General features: G+C 52.8%; 1 protein-coding gene across 2 annotated transcripts in view; it reads left to right on the top strand.

The window, feature by feature from the left end:
• v (Tryptophan 2,3-dioxygenase vermilion) overlaps positions 1–13,669 on the top strand; it is a 51,545-nt gene that overhangs the window by 10,214 nt on the left and 27,662 nt on the right. The window contains exons 2-6 of one of the 2 annotated variants that reach the window (XM_037230468.1): positions 3,008–3,153; positions 3,743–3,810; positions 8,197–8,259; positions 9,134–9,271; positions 9,944–10,165. In XM_037230468.1, coding sequence (XP_037086363.1) covers positions 3,008–3,153; positions 3,743–3,810; positions 8,197–8,259; positions 9,134–9,271; positions 9,944–10,165 — 637 coding nt within the window. Of the gene's footprint in view, positions 1–3,007; positions 3,154–3,742; positions 3,811–8,193; positions 8,260–9,133; positions 9,272–9,943; positions 10,166–13,669 lie in introns of both variants that reach the window. The other variant, XM_037230465.1, reaches the window with a different exon arrangement.

Raw genomic sequence — 13,669 nt, 5'->3', positions numbered from 1 at the left:
GCCCCCCCCCCCCCCCCCCCAGAGGCCGTGACCCTCACTCCCCGCCGGCGGCAACAGCGCCGGCTCATGAGGTCGACCATCGTGGGGAGTGGGTGCCCTCAGCTGTGGACCAGGGTGGGGTTATTCTGGCGCCGGTCGCTGTCGGGCTGAGGCAGAATGCCTCCAGTGTGAGAGGTGCCGTGTTTATCCGGTGTGAGGGGATTTCCTACCACCTTGGCCAGAAACGGACCAAGGACTGATGCTCGTTGTATTTACTTATGGCATCTCATCACCATAAGTATGAGCATATATGTGCACATTATTCACCGCCACTGAAAACTCAGTTCGGTCGACGTCATTTGACGTCACGTGCAGGGGCTGTATGGCAAGACTGCGAACTGTTAACGGTAAAACCATACCAGATATAGTTCATGGTTTTTCCATGCCTCCTGCTCCACGTACCCTTAAGCGGGGCTGAACAAAGTGTAGTGGGAGGCCACATTCGCCGAAAACATGGGCGCTTAGCTGTCTTTTGCGACTTTCCTGCTGATATGGATTTGATATGAGGGTTTGGACATTGATCGTGTGGTGCTTACTTTTGAGACATTGCTTAGTATCGATAAGAGTGTGTCTTTTAGGAGGAGAAAACCGTGAGTTGGCGTAATACTACGCAAACCCATCCATATGCAGCTGGCGGCCTGCAGTAAACGCTTGCTCGCGGCCAGTCACCCGCGTCACTTGTTTGCAGTGAACGCCTGCTCGCGGCCAGCCACCTGTGTCGCTTGGTTGCAGTGAACGCTTGCTCGTGGCCTGTCACCCGCGTCGCTCGTTTGCAGTGAACGCCTGCTCGCGGCCAGCCACCTGCGCCGCTTGTTTGCAGTGAACGTCTGCTCGTGGCCTGTCATCTGTGTCTCTTGTTTGTGGCCCAAAATCGGTAGGTAGGCCGGATTCGTGCATGGACAAGCACGCACAAGACATGTACGCGCGAAACACGAGAATGGTCGCCGACAGATTGAGTAGTCGATAAAAAGCCATCTGGAGCTGACGCGCGCGCCGATAGCTGACGAATTCTTAAACAGGTCACGTTGAACAACGTCCGAAATGAGGACAGACGCTGTGTAACCAAACAGGGAGCCAGTACTCGTAAACAGCGCATGTAGGCATAAAGTGCCATGAGGCACAGACTGCTTATCTTACGTCCGAGTACGTTCAGTCGGCGTGGCAGCGCCGTTAATCGTGACTTGTCCCGCTACCTCAAGAGTTATGAACGTCAGGCTCGTAGCCATGTCAGCAAGGTGGACCCAGATGAGCCGACGACGGCGGACAGAAGAATAGTGGGGTCCCATGGCGGAGCACATTTGAGGTTTTATTCGGCACTGGTACTAAAACCTCCACCACCGTCCACGTGCGGCCTATTGCATGAATTAGGGATACAGGCCAAGCACAGCCCCCCCCCCCCCCCCATCACCCAAGGGAGTCACCTGCCGATGAATGAACTCCGGCCCGCCGGTCCGTGCCACCCCCTCCCGGTCTCACGGTGAGGCCCCACCGCTGCCCACGCGCTACCCGACGTCGGTTTCACACAGGGGCTCCTGGTAACCGGAGTGGCCGGGGGTAATCGGAGCAGGCGGACCCTAGAGCCGGGCGCCACCGGTCACGCGGCCGAAGCCACAGCCGGACGGGCGCACCACAGACAACGCTCGCGCGGCCGCAGGTCACCTGGCCAGCCGCCGGACACGTGATCGGAAGGGGTTTAGAAGTCGGGGGAATGCGATGGTAGGCGAATGGTGGTCGGACGGGGAAGCAATGAAGCTGGTTCCACTCGCCAATGGCCAGAACGCTGTTGTCGGTATGGTGGAATGAATGAAAAACCGCTTGATTGGATAATCATTCGGATAAAAAGGTTGGCAGTTCGCCGCCAAAAGCGTGCGGTGGTGGCATCCGAGATGGCGAGGCGAACACTGAAGTAACGCATTACATTGCGGTAGCGGCATGCATTCGCCGCGCTTGCAGTGTGGTGAGTCTCTGAAGACTACAACGGTGGCCTACTTCCATTTAACATCGTGCGGCACGTCTCCAGCGGATAGCTCTGGGACGGCCTGCGGTCGCGTGGCATGCTGGTCAGATTTTTTGGGAGAAGAGGCAACGGCGCTTTCAACATCTCAGATCAGTTGGTGGCGCACTCGTGACCCGCCTGAAGCGTGGACGATTCAGCGCGAGTCCGGCGGTAAGGCGCCGACTTGCCGCACATAATCGTAGGTGGACGTTCTACCAACTGAACTAAGTAGTTCTCATTACGCTTGCTGACGTAGCCATTGCGCCCTCAGAATTAGACTGCCAGTCTTGTAGGATTAGACGCGAGTGCAAATCGGATCTGCATGAGATGGGTCTGTGCCAAACAGACATTAATATTTTTTGAAGCACTCGAACTCGATGATGACCGAATTACGTGGGTAATTTGGAAAATGGGTCAACACTCGGAAAGGCTTTTGAAAGGTCCACAGAATGAGGGTCTCTTTCCTGATTCACAGGTTCCGAGTTCTAAAATAGGACAACACAATATAAACTCCGTTCCCTGTCAACTTTTACAGTTGATTAACATGTTATGTCTGCTGTGCTGGCCGATAAGTGACTGAACCGTGCGACCAGGCATTGTTTGACGGCCTCATCAGGCAACAGAATAAGACTGAGCAAGTCAATATGCTGCGACATACAAACTGATGCAAAATTGAACTGACGTGAGTCCGGCGAAAAGGTGGTAAGTCACCAGCTACAAAACTACGAAAAGTACAAGAAAATAAAAGATCGTGGGAGTCACTGGGTTTTTAAATTGTATCTGTGTGACGTCCTCCAGGGGCCGGGGGTCGATGCTACTGCTTCGTAGGGAAGCCTATCTGGAAGAGGCACCGGCGGCCAACACGTGACTCTCCTACCCCAGCCGCAGGCAAACAGGCGGTGCCGTGACTCTGACTCTGACTCTGACTCGCGCTCTCGCCGCACCCGACTGACAACATGCCTCCGTCGCCAGCAATGGCGAGGCTGCGGGTGCGGAGAAGGGCGAGAACTACTGGACCTACCTGCACCTGGACAAGATCCTGTCGGCGCAGGCGCTGAAGAGCGGCGCAGCCGGCGCCGTCGTTCACGACGAGCATCTCTTCATCATCGTGCACCAAGGTTAGACCCGCGCCCGCCTCCCGGCACAAGGTCAGGCCCGCGCCTGCCGCCGAGCCTCCTGGCACAAAGCCAGGCCCGCGCCTGCCGCCGGGCCTCCTGGCACAAAGCCAGGCTTGCGCCTGCCGCCGGGCCTCCTGGCACAAAGCCAGGCCCGCGCCTGCCGCCGGGGCTCCCGGCGCAAGCGGCGCTGTTTGCAGGTCGAAGTCGCACACCAAACCGTGTTCAATGCCGCTGTTATGCCTTGCTGAATGTTCGGAGTGAACGGAGTGATGCAGTGCCATCTAGGCGAGACGGAAGACATCCGTTGATAGCTCTCTGCCATTTGAAAAGATAAAGGTGGGGCGAGACGGGCAGCAAGCCTGAAATGACGCGGGGTGCAAGCTATCGCTAGTACCGCGCGCCGGCATCACGTTGCTGAGATTGTCCAATAAGCCGGGAGGTTCGTACAATGGATATAGTCACGGTCTCTGCCTCATGGTTGTATGTGCGTCGGTGGCGAAGCAAGGTGACGCGCTTCGCGATATTTGTATGGCCTGCATGTCTTAGCATTTCCTTGTTTTGGTGCGTTTAACGACGTTGGATGTTTCAGCATACGAGCTGTGGTTCAAGCAGATCATTTATGAAATCGATTCAGTTCGTCAGCTGTTCATGACAGAGGTAAGATAGTATGCATGTGTCTAATGCAACTGTTGCCCAAAGCCAGGCTGATCGTCCCTTGAAAAGCATGGGATATCGATGCCGTTGGGTGAACAAAGTTCTCTCCATCTTCCTGTTTATTGCACGGTGAATAAGGCTATTAATGCTGTCACATCGCTGTGTGATGCATGAAGTCAGTACAAACAGCAATAAATTCGGAGTATAATATGATGATAAAACGAAATGGAATTACGCGGATCTAAAGAACGAAATTGTATTTAAGAATGCTTACGTGAAAACTTATAGTTTTATTTCGCAAATCCTGCGACCTTGCAATAGCAACCTTTGCAACCTTGCAAAGATTCTACCCACTCGCGTATATCCATTAGTTCTCGGAGAACCCGTCGCCGCCTCGCTTAGTAACCAGCAGTTCGACGGCTAAAGACAATCATGTGAGCGAAACCAGTTAGTGATGCCTCCTCCATGATGGTATTCGTCGGCATGTTACCGCCGGGCAAAGCAGCGTTGCATATCGCCATGCCCCTGACGTTATCTCCTTCATGGTTTGATGGGTGCCCGCGAGCGACGGTGTGGCGTCTGGACCAGCAGGCCGGCCCCACAGTTCTCGGCAAAGCCTTACGTAACGGTGCCGGCGCCGGGCGGAGTTGACGTGCACACCTCTGCAGTCAAGCATCAGGCGGAAGCCGATCTAAATCCGTTTGGGAGCAGCCGTTTGCGTGTCATTTCACAATTAAACCAGGGCTATCGCCTTAAAATATAAAAGGCCGCATGAGAAAAAGAGAAAAGGTACCAAGAGGTGAATAGTGCGCGAATTATTCTGAACGCAATCTGACGAATGGCCCTCATGCTCTGTGGGCACGCGGTGTGCACCAAAATGAAAATGCTTTAAAATGCATGCAGCAAACGTACGTCGAGCATCGGCTCCATCCCAACGTAACATTTCTTCTGTCGGACGTGACGGGGTTTCCATGCACGGCGGCGTCTGAGCGCCGAGAAACGTTACGTAAGTGTGATTCGGGGCGGGCCGTTGCCCTGCACATACGTGGCCATTGTCTGTCAGCGTTGCACCTCGCAAGGAGCATAACCAAGGCTGGCGCTCAGGGCCGTCCCCGCTGACACGTGGCCCCACCCCGCCGTCCACTGGCACTCAGGGCCGTCCCGCTGACCACGTGCCCCACCCCGCCGTCCACTGGCACTCAGGGCCGTCCCCGCTGACACGTGCCCCACCCCGCCGTCCACTGGCGCTCAGGGCCACCCAGGCTGACACGTGTCCCACCCCGCCGTCCACTGGCGCTTAGGGCCGTCCCCGTTGACACGTGTCCCGCCGCACCGTCCGCTGGCGCACAGGGCCGTCCCCGCTGACACGTGCCCCACCCCGCCGTCCACTGGTGTTCAGAGCCGCCCAGGCTGACACGTGTCCCGCCGCACCTGTGCACCGCCAGAGGACGCGCTCACAAGGGCAGCTGGCTCCAGACATACCGCCGTGGCGGTCAAGACGATCTGATTCCTGCCCAGCTGGGTAACGTGCATGCGTGGTTCTTCAGCTGCACTGCAGCTGTGTTGTTTTCGATCCGTCTATCCGGTGGCTGTGTTTGAAAAGTGTTTTATCCGGGACATTCTGTGCCGTGTTTATTTGGGACATTCTGCATTGCGAGTGTGAGAGTGATCAAAACACACACACCACTGATGTCCCGAGCATTTACACGTGGCCGGGCGGCAGGTTGAATGCTCTTCGCTCAGATGGGGTCAATTTGAACCCCCTGAGATCTCAGAAGCTAAGGGAGTTAGAGACACCAAATCCACAGAGTGTGTTGGGCAGAATGTGATTCCATTTGTGTCAAAATTTGATGGTCCTTGGTCATGACCTTCAGGTCAAATAGAACAAACAAGGTCAAACCCTAGATTGGTGTCTGTAGTGCCCCAGATCCTAAATACCTGTCCTAAGCAAAAGATCACTGGTGTTGATTTGAGGTCAGTGACCTCGTTTGACCTTTCACAGGTCATGTTGGCCAAAACAATACAGGACTGCTGTAAGTTTTGCACTCGAATTTAGCGTCAAAGATTACATTAGGCAGCACGTCCCTAAAAACAGAATGCTGCCCGGGTCACTTTAGGTCAGCGACCTATTCTGACCTTGAATAGGTCTAGGAATATGCATAATGTGGGTCCTGTTATCAACGAATTCAAAATGAGCACCAGAATTTACTCCATACAATACACTCTAGAGTAATAAAGCAGGTGGGTTTTGAGTTCGATCTGACCTTTATACCTGACCCAAGGTCAAAGGAATCTGCTCATTCAGTCGTTGTGCTGTCTAAGAAACTATCTCAGATATGTTTCGTGTTGTCCGTATATTGAGTTGCGAAGAAGTTTAAGTAATAGTATGCTTCGTGTTGTCAATATGTTGTATTGCCTAAATATTGTGTTGCCAAAAACTGTCTCAAAAATGCTTCCACTAACGCTTCGTCGCTGTATCACATTGAACAATTCCCTGGAAACTGTCATCGCTGAATCCATGGCCTGATTTGACTAATGTCGTAGGTCAGCGACCTTTTAAGGTGCGTCTAAGTTTTGGATCCCAAACGATCCGCTATTAAATTGTCTACAACTATGCAAATTCCATCCGAACGTGCCTTAAGGTTCCATACGGAAATAACGTGCCTTAAAATGTCTCATGCAGACTAGCTTCAGGTCGCCCAGGTTTGTTTCAAAAGTTTTTTATTGAAAGAAACCATTCAAGCACAGCATGCATTGGTTCAATATTACAAATAGCTGGACTGTAACTGAAACTTTATATGAAAAGCAAATGCCATCGTGACATATTGTAATGAATTCTTAAATTTTGTCTCTCTAATGACAGTTTTTGTGGTCAAGCCAGCGCAAGTCACTGTCGTTCTGCTCCCACTATCTGGATGCTTTTGAGTGCTGACTTGCATTTTGGGCATGACTCAAAAACAAGTTTTCGGATAAGCTTCCCGCACAGCCTCGCCCACGGAAATGGTGATACGTTGTCTGAGCCGCACAGATTATGTCGTTTGCGCAACTGCGTCGGTGAAATTCATTTAGAAGGAACAGACGGTTTCCGCGCGCTTCGTCACACAAAATGGCGACGCTCTGACCGCTGGAAACGCTGCCAGCGGCGTGGCGTTGACTCGTGTCTCAGCAATATGAAGAAGATATCACGTAAGATTTCAAAGCTAATTAAAACACTCCTATGTCACTCAGACGCATTGCCCACGTAATGTTTGGTGCGATTCCACGACCTCAAGACATGACCACTTCGGCAAGTTGTGGTTTCCGCCTGCTTCCCTGTGCAAAGAAACGACACCGCTGTCGTCGGCATAGCACCGCCTCCAGCCACATAACATCGATTTGCATCCCAATGATCGGCCGTGTGCACCGCTTAGGCTCTTTTAAGTTTGCCATGTTGTCCCTGTTGAAGTTGCTTAATGCTTGCGTCAATTGGCATGCACTGCTCATGAGCACGTTACCATTCATCGCTGCTCGAGCCTTGCGGCATGCTGTCGACGGCACGGCATTTGCACCGCTTGTTTCTCACAAATAGACGATAAGTACCTTCCTACTGAATTCGAAAGTTTGCCTCGTGCACGCCCTGCGACCAACACTGGTATGTAACGGGCGTGAACTGGCGTCGTGAAAAGTCACGAAAGTTGAGCCCGTCGTGTGCGCAAAGTCACGGTAATCCCTACAGCTGTATGTGCTGTGCGCGTGCTGCTCAGATGCGCGGAGACAGACAGACAAGGATAAATGTACGGGCAGAAATTGGCGAATTTGATAATATGATTGGTACATGTATGAATACTGTTAACATTGTTTTATCATTAATAAAATTATTGATTATTATGGTATACCATATAGCATAATATCTAATTGATATTGGTGGTATTAATGTAATGGCAATTGATGTACGATAAATTGGTATATATACATATCATAATTGATGCGATTTGATAGTGAGTCCCTGATCGCAACAGCAAATACGTAATAGGCATGTTTTGTCGGCGGTGTGGGATGCCGCCCGCCTGTGTGTGCGTGCACGTTTATACCAGTCTCAGAGCGTCTGGCGACTGTCCTGTTGGAATGTTTACATAACAGGAGGCCTGATCTGCTCACTGTCAGCCGAGAACACGACATAATGCCTGCTTTGGGTCGGCTTCACTGCACAGTTCTGCTCCACAGCTTTGGTGTTTGCAGAAATGCCGTTAATCATGGCTCTGACGTGAGCGTGTGCTGGGTGCGATAGTTGTGGCATGGCCGTGGTGGACGTAAACTTGTGTAAACCTGGCAATTTTTTGCGCTTTGAAACGTCGCCACCATTGTCTCCGTCGATCCCTTGATTTTAGCACCGGTTCTATCTTTCAGAAGCTCAACGAACGAAGGATGCTGGACATAATCAAGCAAACCAACAGAGTTGTTTTGATATTGAAGGTATGACGAAATGCGGCTGATATATATATATATATATATATATATATATATATATATATATATATATATATATGTACAGCTGATACGTTAAGGCCTACCAGCAATTGTTTCAAGTCGCGCATCATTGGTGAGACACTTCAAGTAGCAAGTAGCGACCCGTTTTCGGAAAATCTGATTGCTAGCAATGGCTCCTTATTTGATCCGCTGAATGTCGTGACTTGTTATCGGCCTGTAGTTAACGAGGGTCCATAACATTGGCACATTGATGACAAATAGTAAAACAACATGTCCAAATTCATCGGCTTCGGCGTACGGCGAAATTTTACTCCACTGTCCCTATTGGAATATGACGAATTCAAAATTGTCGCCAATATTTAGAAATGATGCGGCAATTTGGAGCGGAAGCCAGACGAAGCTTATGTTCAGTCGGTGGGCATACAGTTAATCTGAGATCAGGGTTTCATGAAAGCACGTCCCTGTGAGATTCTGTTGTGCCTTATATCAAAGTTTGGCGCCCCTTTTATCAAGGTTTGGCGCCGGGCACGCGATACAACTGTGCCACTTTAGTGATTGATCGCTCTGCACGCTTTAATCGCTATCGATGGCGTGGAGCTATTTCTTCAGTGTTTTTAGGCATTCCGTCACCGTGCCCGTGTTGACATGGTGTCAACAGAACCTGACTGGTTAAATTATTATTTATGACTTACTGAGGGATTTTGTACCACTATGCAAAAGTCATCAATCTGTTCCACCGTAAATGCGAGCTTTGGGCCTGAGTACCTGCCCCTGGCCGTGTCATGAATATCTGCCCCTAACGACACCGTTCTCCTGTTCTCACACAGTTTTCTTGTTCTAACGCTGTCCTCCGCTATAGCTGCTGGTGGGCCAGATCGAGATCCTGGAGACGATGACTCCCCTGGACTTCCTGGACTTCCGTGACCACCTTAGCACGGCATCGGGATTCCAGAGCCTGCAGTTTAGACTGCTGGAGAACAAGCTTGGGCTGAAGAAGGTGAGGTTTGTGTGCGGTTTTTGTGTGATGTCAGTTTCTTCATGGCATCGAGAACCAGTTGTGTATGTTTGTTTAGTTTTTCTTGCGTTTTCTGGCACTTCTTGACATATGATTCCATGGAAAGATCTGATCTGTTTCGTACTGGGTCCTGGATTGTACTATCGCGGTAGTCATACGCTACGGAGTCTTTAGATTCGTCGTGCTTTTCTTTCGCGACAGATGCCCAGGTACGGAGTGTGCGTCTCCGGGCTTCCTGATCTGGAGGACCGACCTTGCGGTCCCAATTGGGGCTTCTGATCCGCTTTTGCTTGGTTGTACCTATTTCAAACATCTTGACGCTTAGCCACGGTTTTTGTTTATGTCTTAGGGAGTGCCCGCCAGGGCTGTCATTTGTGGTAGATGTTAGGCCATGATTGCGGTCCCGTTCCCGCTTCAGAAAAATAATCAGAGTTCGTTCTGGCTACCTGCACGCCGTTGATGGTCACCTTGCAAAGAGCTCTGCTTATACATACAATAGGTGTTGTCCTTTCCCCAAAGCCGGACACACGGCCTTGGGAGTATGGCTGTAACCTGTCATGTCGCGCGTCAAGCGGTGTCAGCCGCGGCGTCTGGCTCTGGCGCGCGCTGGCGGCGAGACCGTCGTCACCCACCGCGGCCATACCCTGCGCGCAGGAGTGCCGAGTCAAGACCAAGTCGGACTACTCTGCGCCGTACCACGACCACCCGGAGCTGATGGAGCAGATCCGCGACTCCGAGGAGCAGCCGTCGCTGGCGGCACTCGTCGAACGCTGGCTCGAGCGTACTCCTGGTATCTCCGCCAAGGGCTTCAACTTCTGGGACCGCTTCCAGGGCGCCGTTAAGGCCATGCTGAACGACGAACTGAAGGCCGCCCAAGTACGTGCCCTGCAGAATGGTCTTGCTCTGGTTAGGCCACCTCGATCCTAGGATCCCGCAAGAGTGGGTACAGTGTTGAACCCAGAGAGGGAGTGACCAAAGACCAAATACGGAATAATCATCTCAAGACAAGTCGTGAAGAGACTGTAGTATTTTTTTTATTTCACCGTCTAGGGGCGGTGTTTCGCGGTCCCTTTTTCTCTTAATCTACACGCCTGTTGCAGTGAAGTTACGTAGCTTAAACTTGTGATGAATTAAACCTCCAGCATTGCAATACGTCCGCGCTCATCCAGTCGGTCATCCGTTCGGTCCCTATTTGTTCCAAGTTCACTGCGTGTCGACAGCACTGTGTCGGCAGCGGCGATAACGCCAGGCCCTTACCATCGTGACATCTCGCACCCGAGTGTGTGGCGGCACCCGAGTGTGTAGGCGGCCACCCGAGTGTGTAGCGGCCACCCGAAGTGTGTAGCGGCCACCCGAGTGTGGGATGGCCGCCCGTCCAATGTTTTCGCTGGTGGCTGACGCTGTGCTGGTCGCGTAGGCGGTCGCCAACGAGGCGCAAGCGAAAGGAGGAGGTCGATGGCCGTCAACCGCCGCTCCGTCCTCTTCGACTCCATCTTCGACGTGAAGCTGGCACGACGCACTGCGCTGCGCGCGGTGAACGCCGCTGGTCCCACGTGGCCTTCCAGGGCGGCCCTCATGATCCTCTTTCTACAGGTGAGAGGTCGCAGCCCCGGCACGTGACTTGAGCCTTTTCATTTGGACCTTTGGGTGCCTTCGTCATCCCCTACAGATGAGCGCGGATCCGTGCAAATGACTCGGAATGATCCCGCGTGATCTTCCAGGGCGCCCTCATGACTTCCGTCTGTCATAGCGGCTGATGGCCAACGGCCCGGACGGGTGTAAGGGTGATGGCCCACGATCTGAAAAAACACATTTACTAGCCATGTTTATTCCTACCCATGAAAAGAGGCAGTCAGCTTACGTTACGTGGCTGATGAAGCCGTGGAACATGTAAAGTGCCGTTAAGCAGTCTAAGTCCATCAGACTTAGCACTCAACTTACCAGTGGCGGCCGCATAACTTTGAGACCTCACAAACGCCTTTGTCCGTGACAGGCATATCCCACAGTTTTGCTGACACGACAGCGAGATCGCATGTCATCATTTCTAGGCATAATCATCTGAAACAGCAGGTGTTCCAAATCATTTCACGCCAAAACCTTGTTGAAAACATTATCATTGTTCATGAGCATTTTACGCCTGACCTTATCGTGGGTGGCCCGTGATTTGAGGTGATACCAAAGTGCGCAATTCCGCATTCCAAGCCCCGCGTTTCCACCAGGAAGTTCTGCGGGCTCTCTCTGCAAGGTCGCTGTTAGGCATGCGCGCAGGAGGCCTAACCGGAACCGTATTCATCCGACCCACTCTCGTGGGCGCGGTGGAAGACATCGCACACCACATCCTGAAGATTGCGCGCAGTAGGAGGCCGAATCGGGACCGGAGTCATGCGACCCACTCCCGTGGGCGCGATGGAAGACATCGCACACTGCATCCTGAAGCTTGCGCCACTGCTCATTACCGCCATGGCATGAAGCAACCTGGTCTGGAAAGTGTAAACCAGCTCACGCAACACTGCAAACATTGCGTACTAATATACTCTGTATATTTTTCTCAGCCAGCGCTTCAAGCATAAGCACCGACGTACTCGCGTAATCGTGCCGCGTCATATTCGTGCGCATTTTTATCCGCGCTCGTGGCGACTGCAAGCCAAGCGACAAACGTGGACAAAGCCGTGGCGCGTTCGTGACCACACGACCACATGCCGCGGACTGGCCGGTCTGATCGCATCTCAGGTTTTTCAAACCACCGTTGGGACATGGCTGATGTTGGGTCAGAAAATTCCGGCAGGGGGCGACTGGCCTATTGAGAACGGCTGCCGCATCTTTTCAATCTGGCAACGCGGCGGCGACGGTCTAGCAACGGCATCCTCGCCGCGCTGACTTCGGCCGGCGAGAGTGACGCGGTTACCCCGGCGTCCCGTCTTATGGCCGGGCGTGGACGTGTCGCTCCGCTGAGTCACTTGCACGGCGTCGTCAGGAGGCCATTGCGGGGCGGCCCGGTCGGCGCCCAGTTAGCGGTACTCACTGCTGGCGGCGCTTCATTTCGACTGGCCTTGCCAGACGAACAAGCCACAGAAGCTTGTGGGCTTGTTGAAGCAAGAAGGCATCACGCTACCACGTAACTTTCTCGTTTCTCCTGACGTGAACCGGGGACACCCGTCACTGGCCTGCGGGGAGGCAGGGGGGGGGGGGGCCGTCTCCTCAGCCCTGGCTCGGTCACTCTGCGGTCGGACTTCGGCCGGCCGGCCCCCGGCCAGGCCCGCCGCCCGTATCGCGTGTTGGCGGGTCGACCAATCAGCGCGCAGCTCGCTGGAGGCGAGGCCGCCGGCCCACCGCCGGCCGGTAAACACCGCCCGACTGTCCAAAAGGCTGACAACGCGCGCCATATCCAGGCGGAGGCAACAAGAACCGGTCGGGGCGCCTGCGTGGTGGGGGATGGCGCCGTCGGCGGTATGGAAATGCGCATGTGTGTGTTACACGGTTCGTGGTATGGGCCACCAGTTTGAGGAGCGGCGTTTTTAAGGGCGGTGATGCGTGCTGTCCGGTTCCTACGGGCAGCTCGCGTCTGGCTGAGCTTTTAACCACCCCCTAACCATGACAACGCACGCATCCGCATGGCGCATACAGTGACGCACGCAAGATCTGACGCAGCGGGGTGTTTAGTAGTCGTCGTCGTTCTTGTCGCTCTTGAGAAGTCGCTCTTGCGGAAGACATCTCATTCGACACCCTGCCCATCACTTTGAAAGTAATTTATTTTATTGGTCCCGTTTTTCCAGTGTGTGAGTTTCATGATTTTTGCGGCGCACTAAGTTGCCAAAATGTGTGATAAATGTTGTTAGAGCTGGAGACACTTTATTGAGACAAAAAAAAGAGAACATGGTGCCTTTTTCCCGCGAGTTGAACGAAACGGCATACAGTGGCTTTGACTTATCCCGTATGGCGTTTTCCACAGTGACTTCTCGGAGCGCACTCGGGCTGTGGGAAACGCAGTATCACATGTTCTATGGTGACGCACTGGTTCAAATGTCAACCAGTGCGGTTCTTGGAAATTGGCATTTGCCACCCGCTGGGCCAGTCACAGACGTCTTTGTTGTATGAGGGTTATCATGACAACGGTGGTCGCGACAACTGTAGGGAAGAAGCGTAGTGTTGTTACAAGGCCCTGACTGCGTAACTTGTACTCGAAAATAATCAAAATCGATATCATTGTGCAAGATCATTATATCTTGACGCTGCTGCACTGGCATTGCCCAATGCCATTATTAGACGTAGCTGGTCCTGAGGTTTCACTAGAGTATGTTTTTGAAATATGTCTCAAAGGCGTCCGTTTAAGACGGGTGCGAACGAAACAGTGATGTGTTTACGGGGTGCAGGGTTAGGGGG

This window comes from Pollicipes pollicipes, unplaced genomic scaffold (assembly GCF_011947565.3).
Source record: "Pollicipes pollicipes isolate AB1234 unplaced genomic scaffold, Ppol_2.1 Scaffold_6686;HRSCAF=7923_pilon_pilon_pilon, whole genome shotgun sequence".
Lineage (NCBI taxonomy): Eukaryota > Metazoa > Arthropoda > Thecostraca > Pollicipedomorpha > Pollicipedidae > Pollicipes > Pollicipes pollicipes.
The sequence above is the reverse complement of the archived record's forward strand: the minus strand, read 5'-3'. Positions and strand labels throughout refer to the sequence as shown.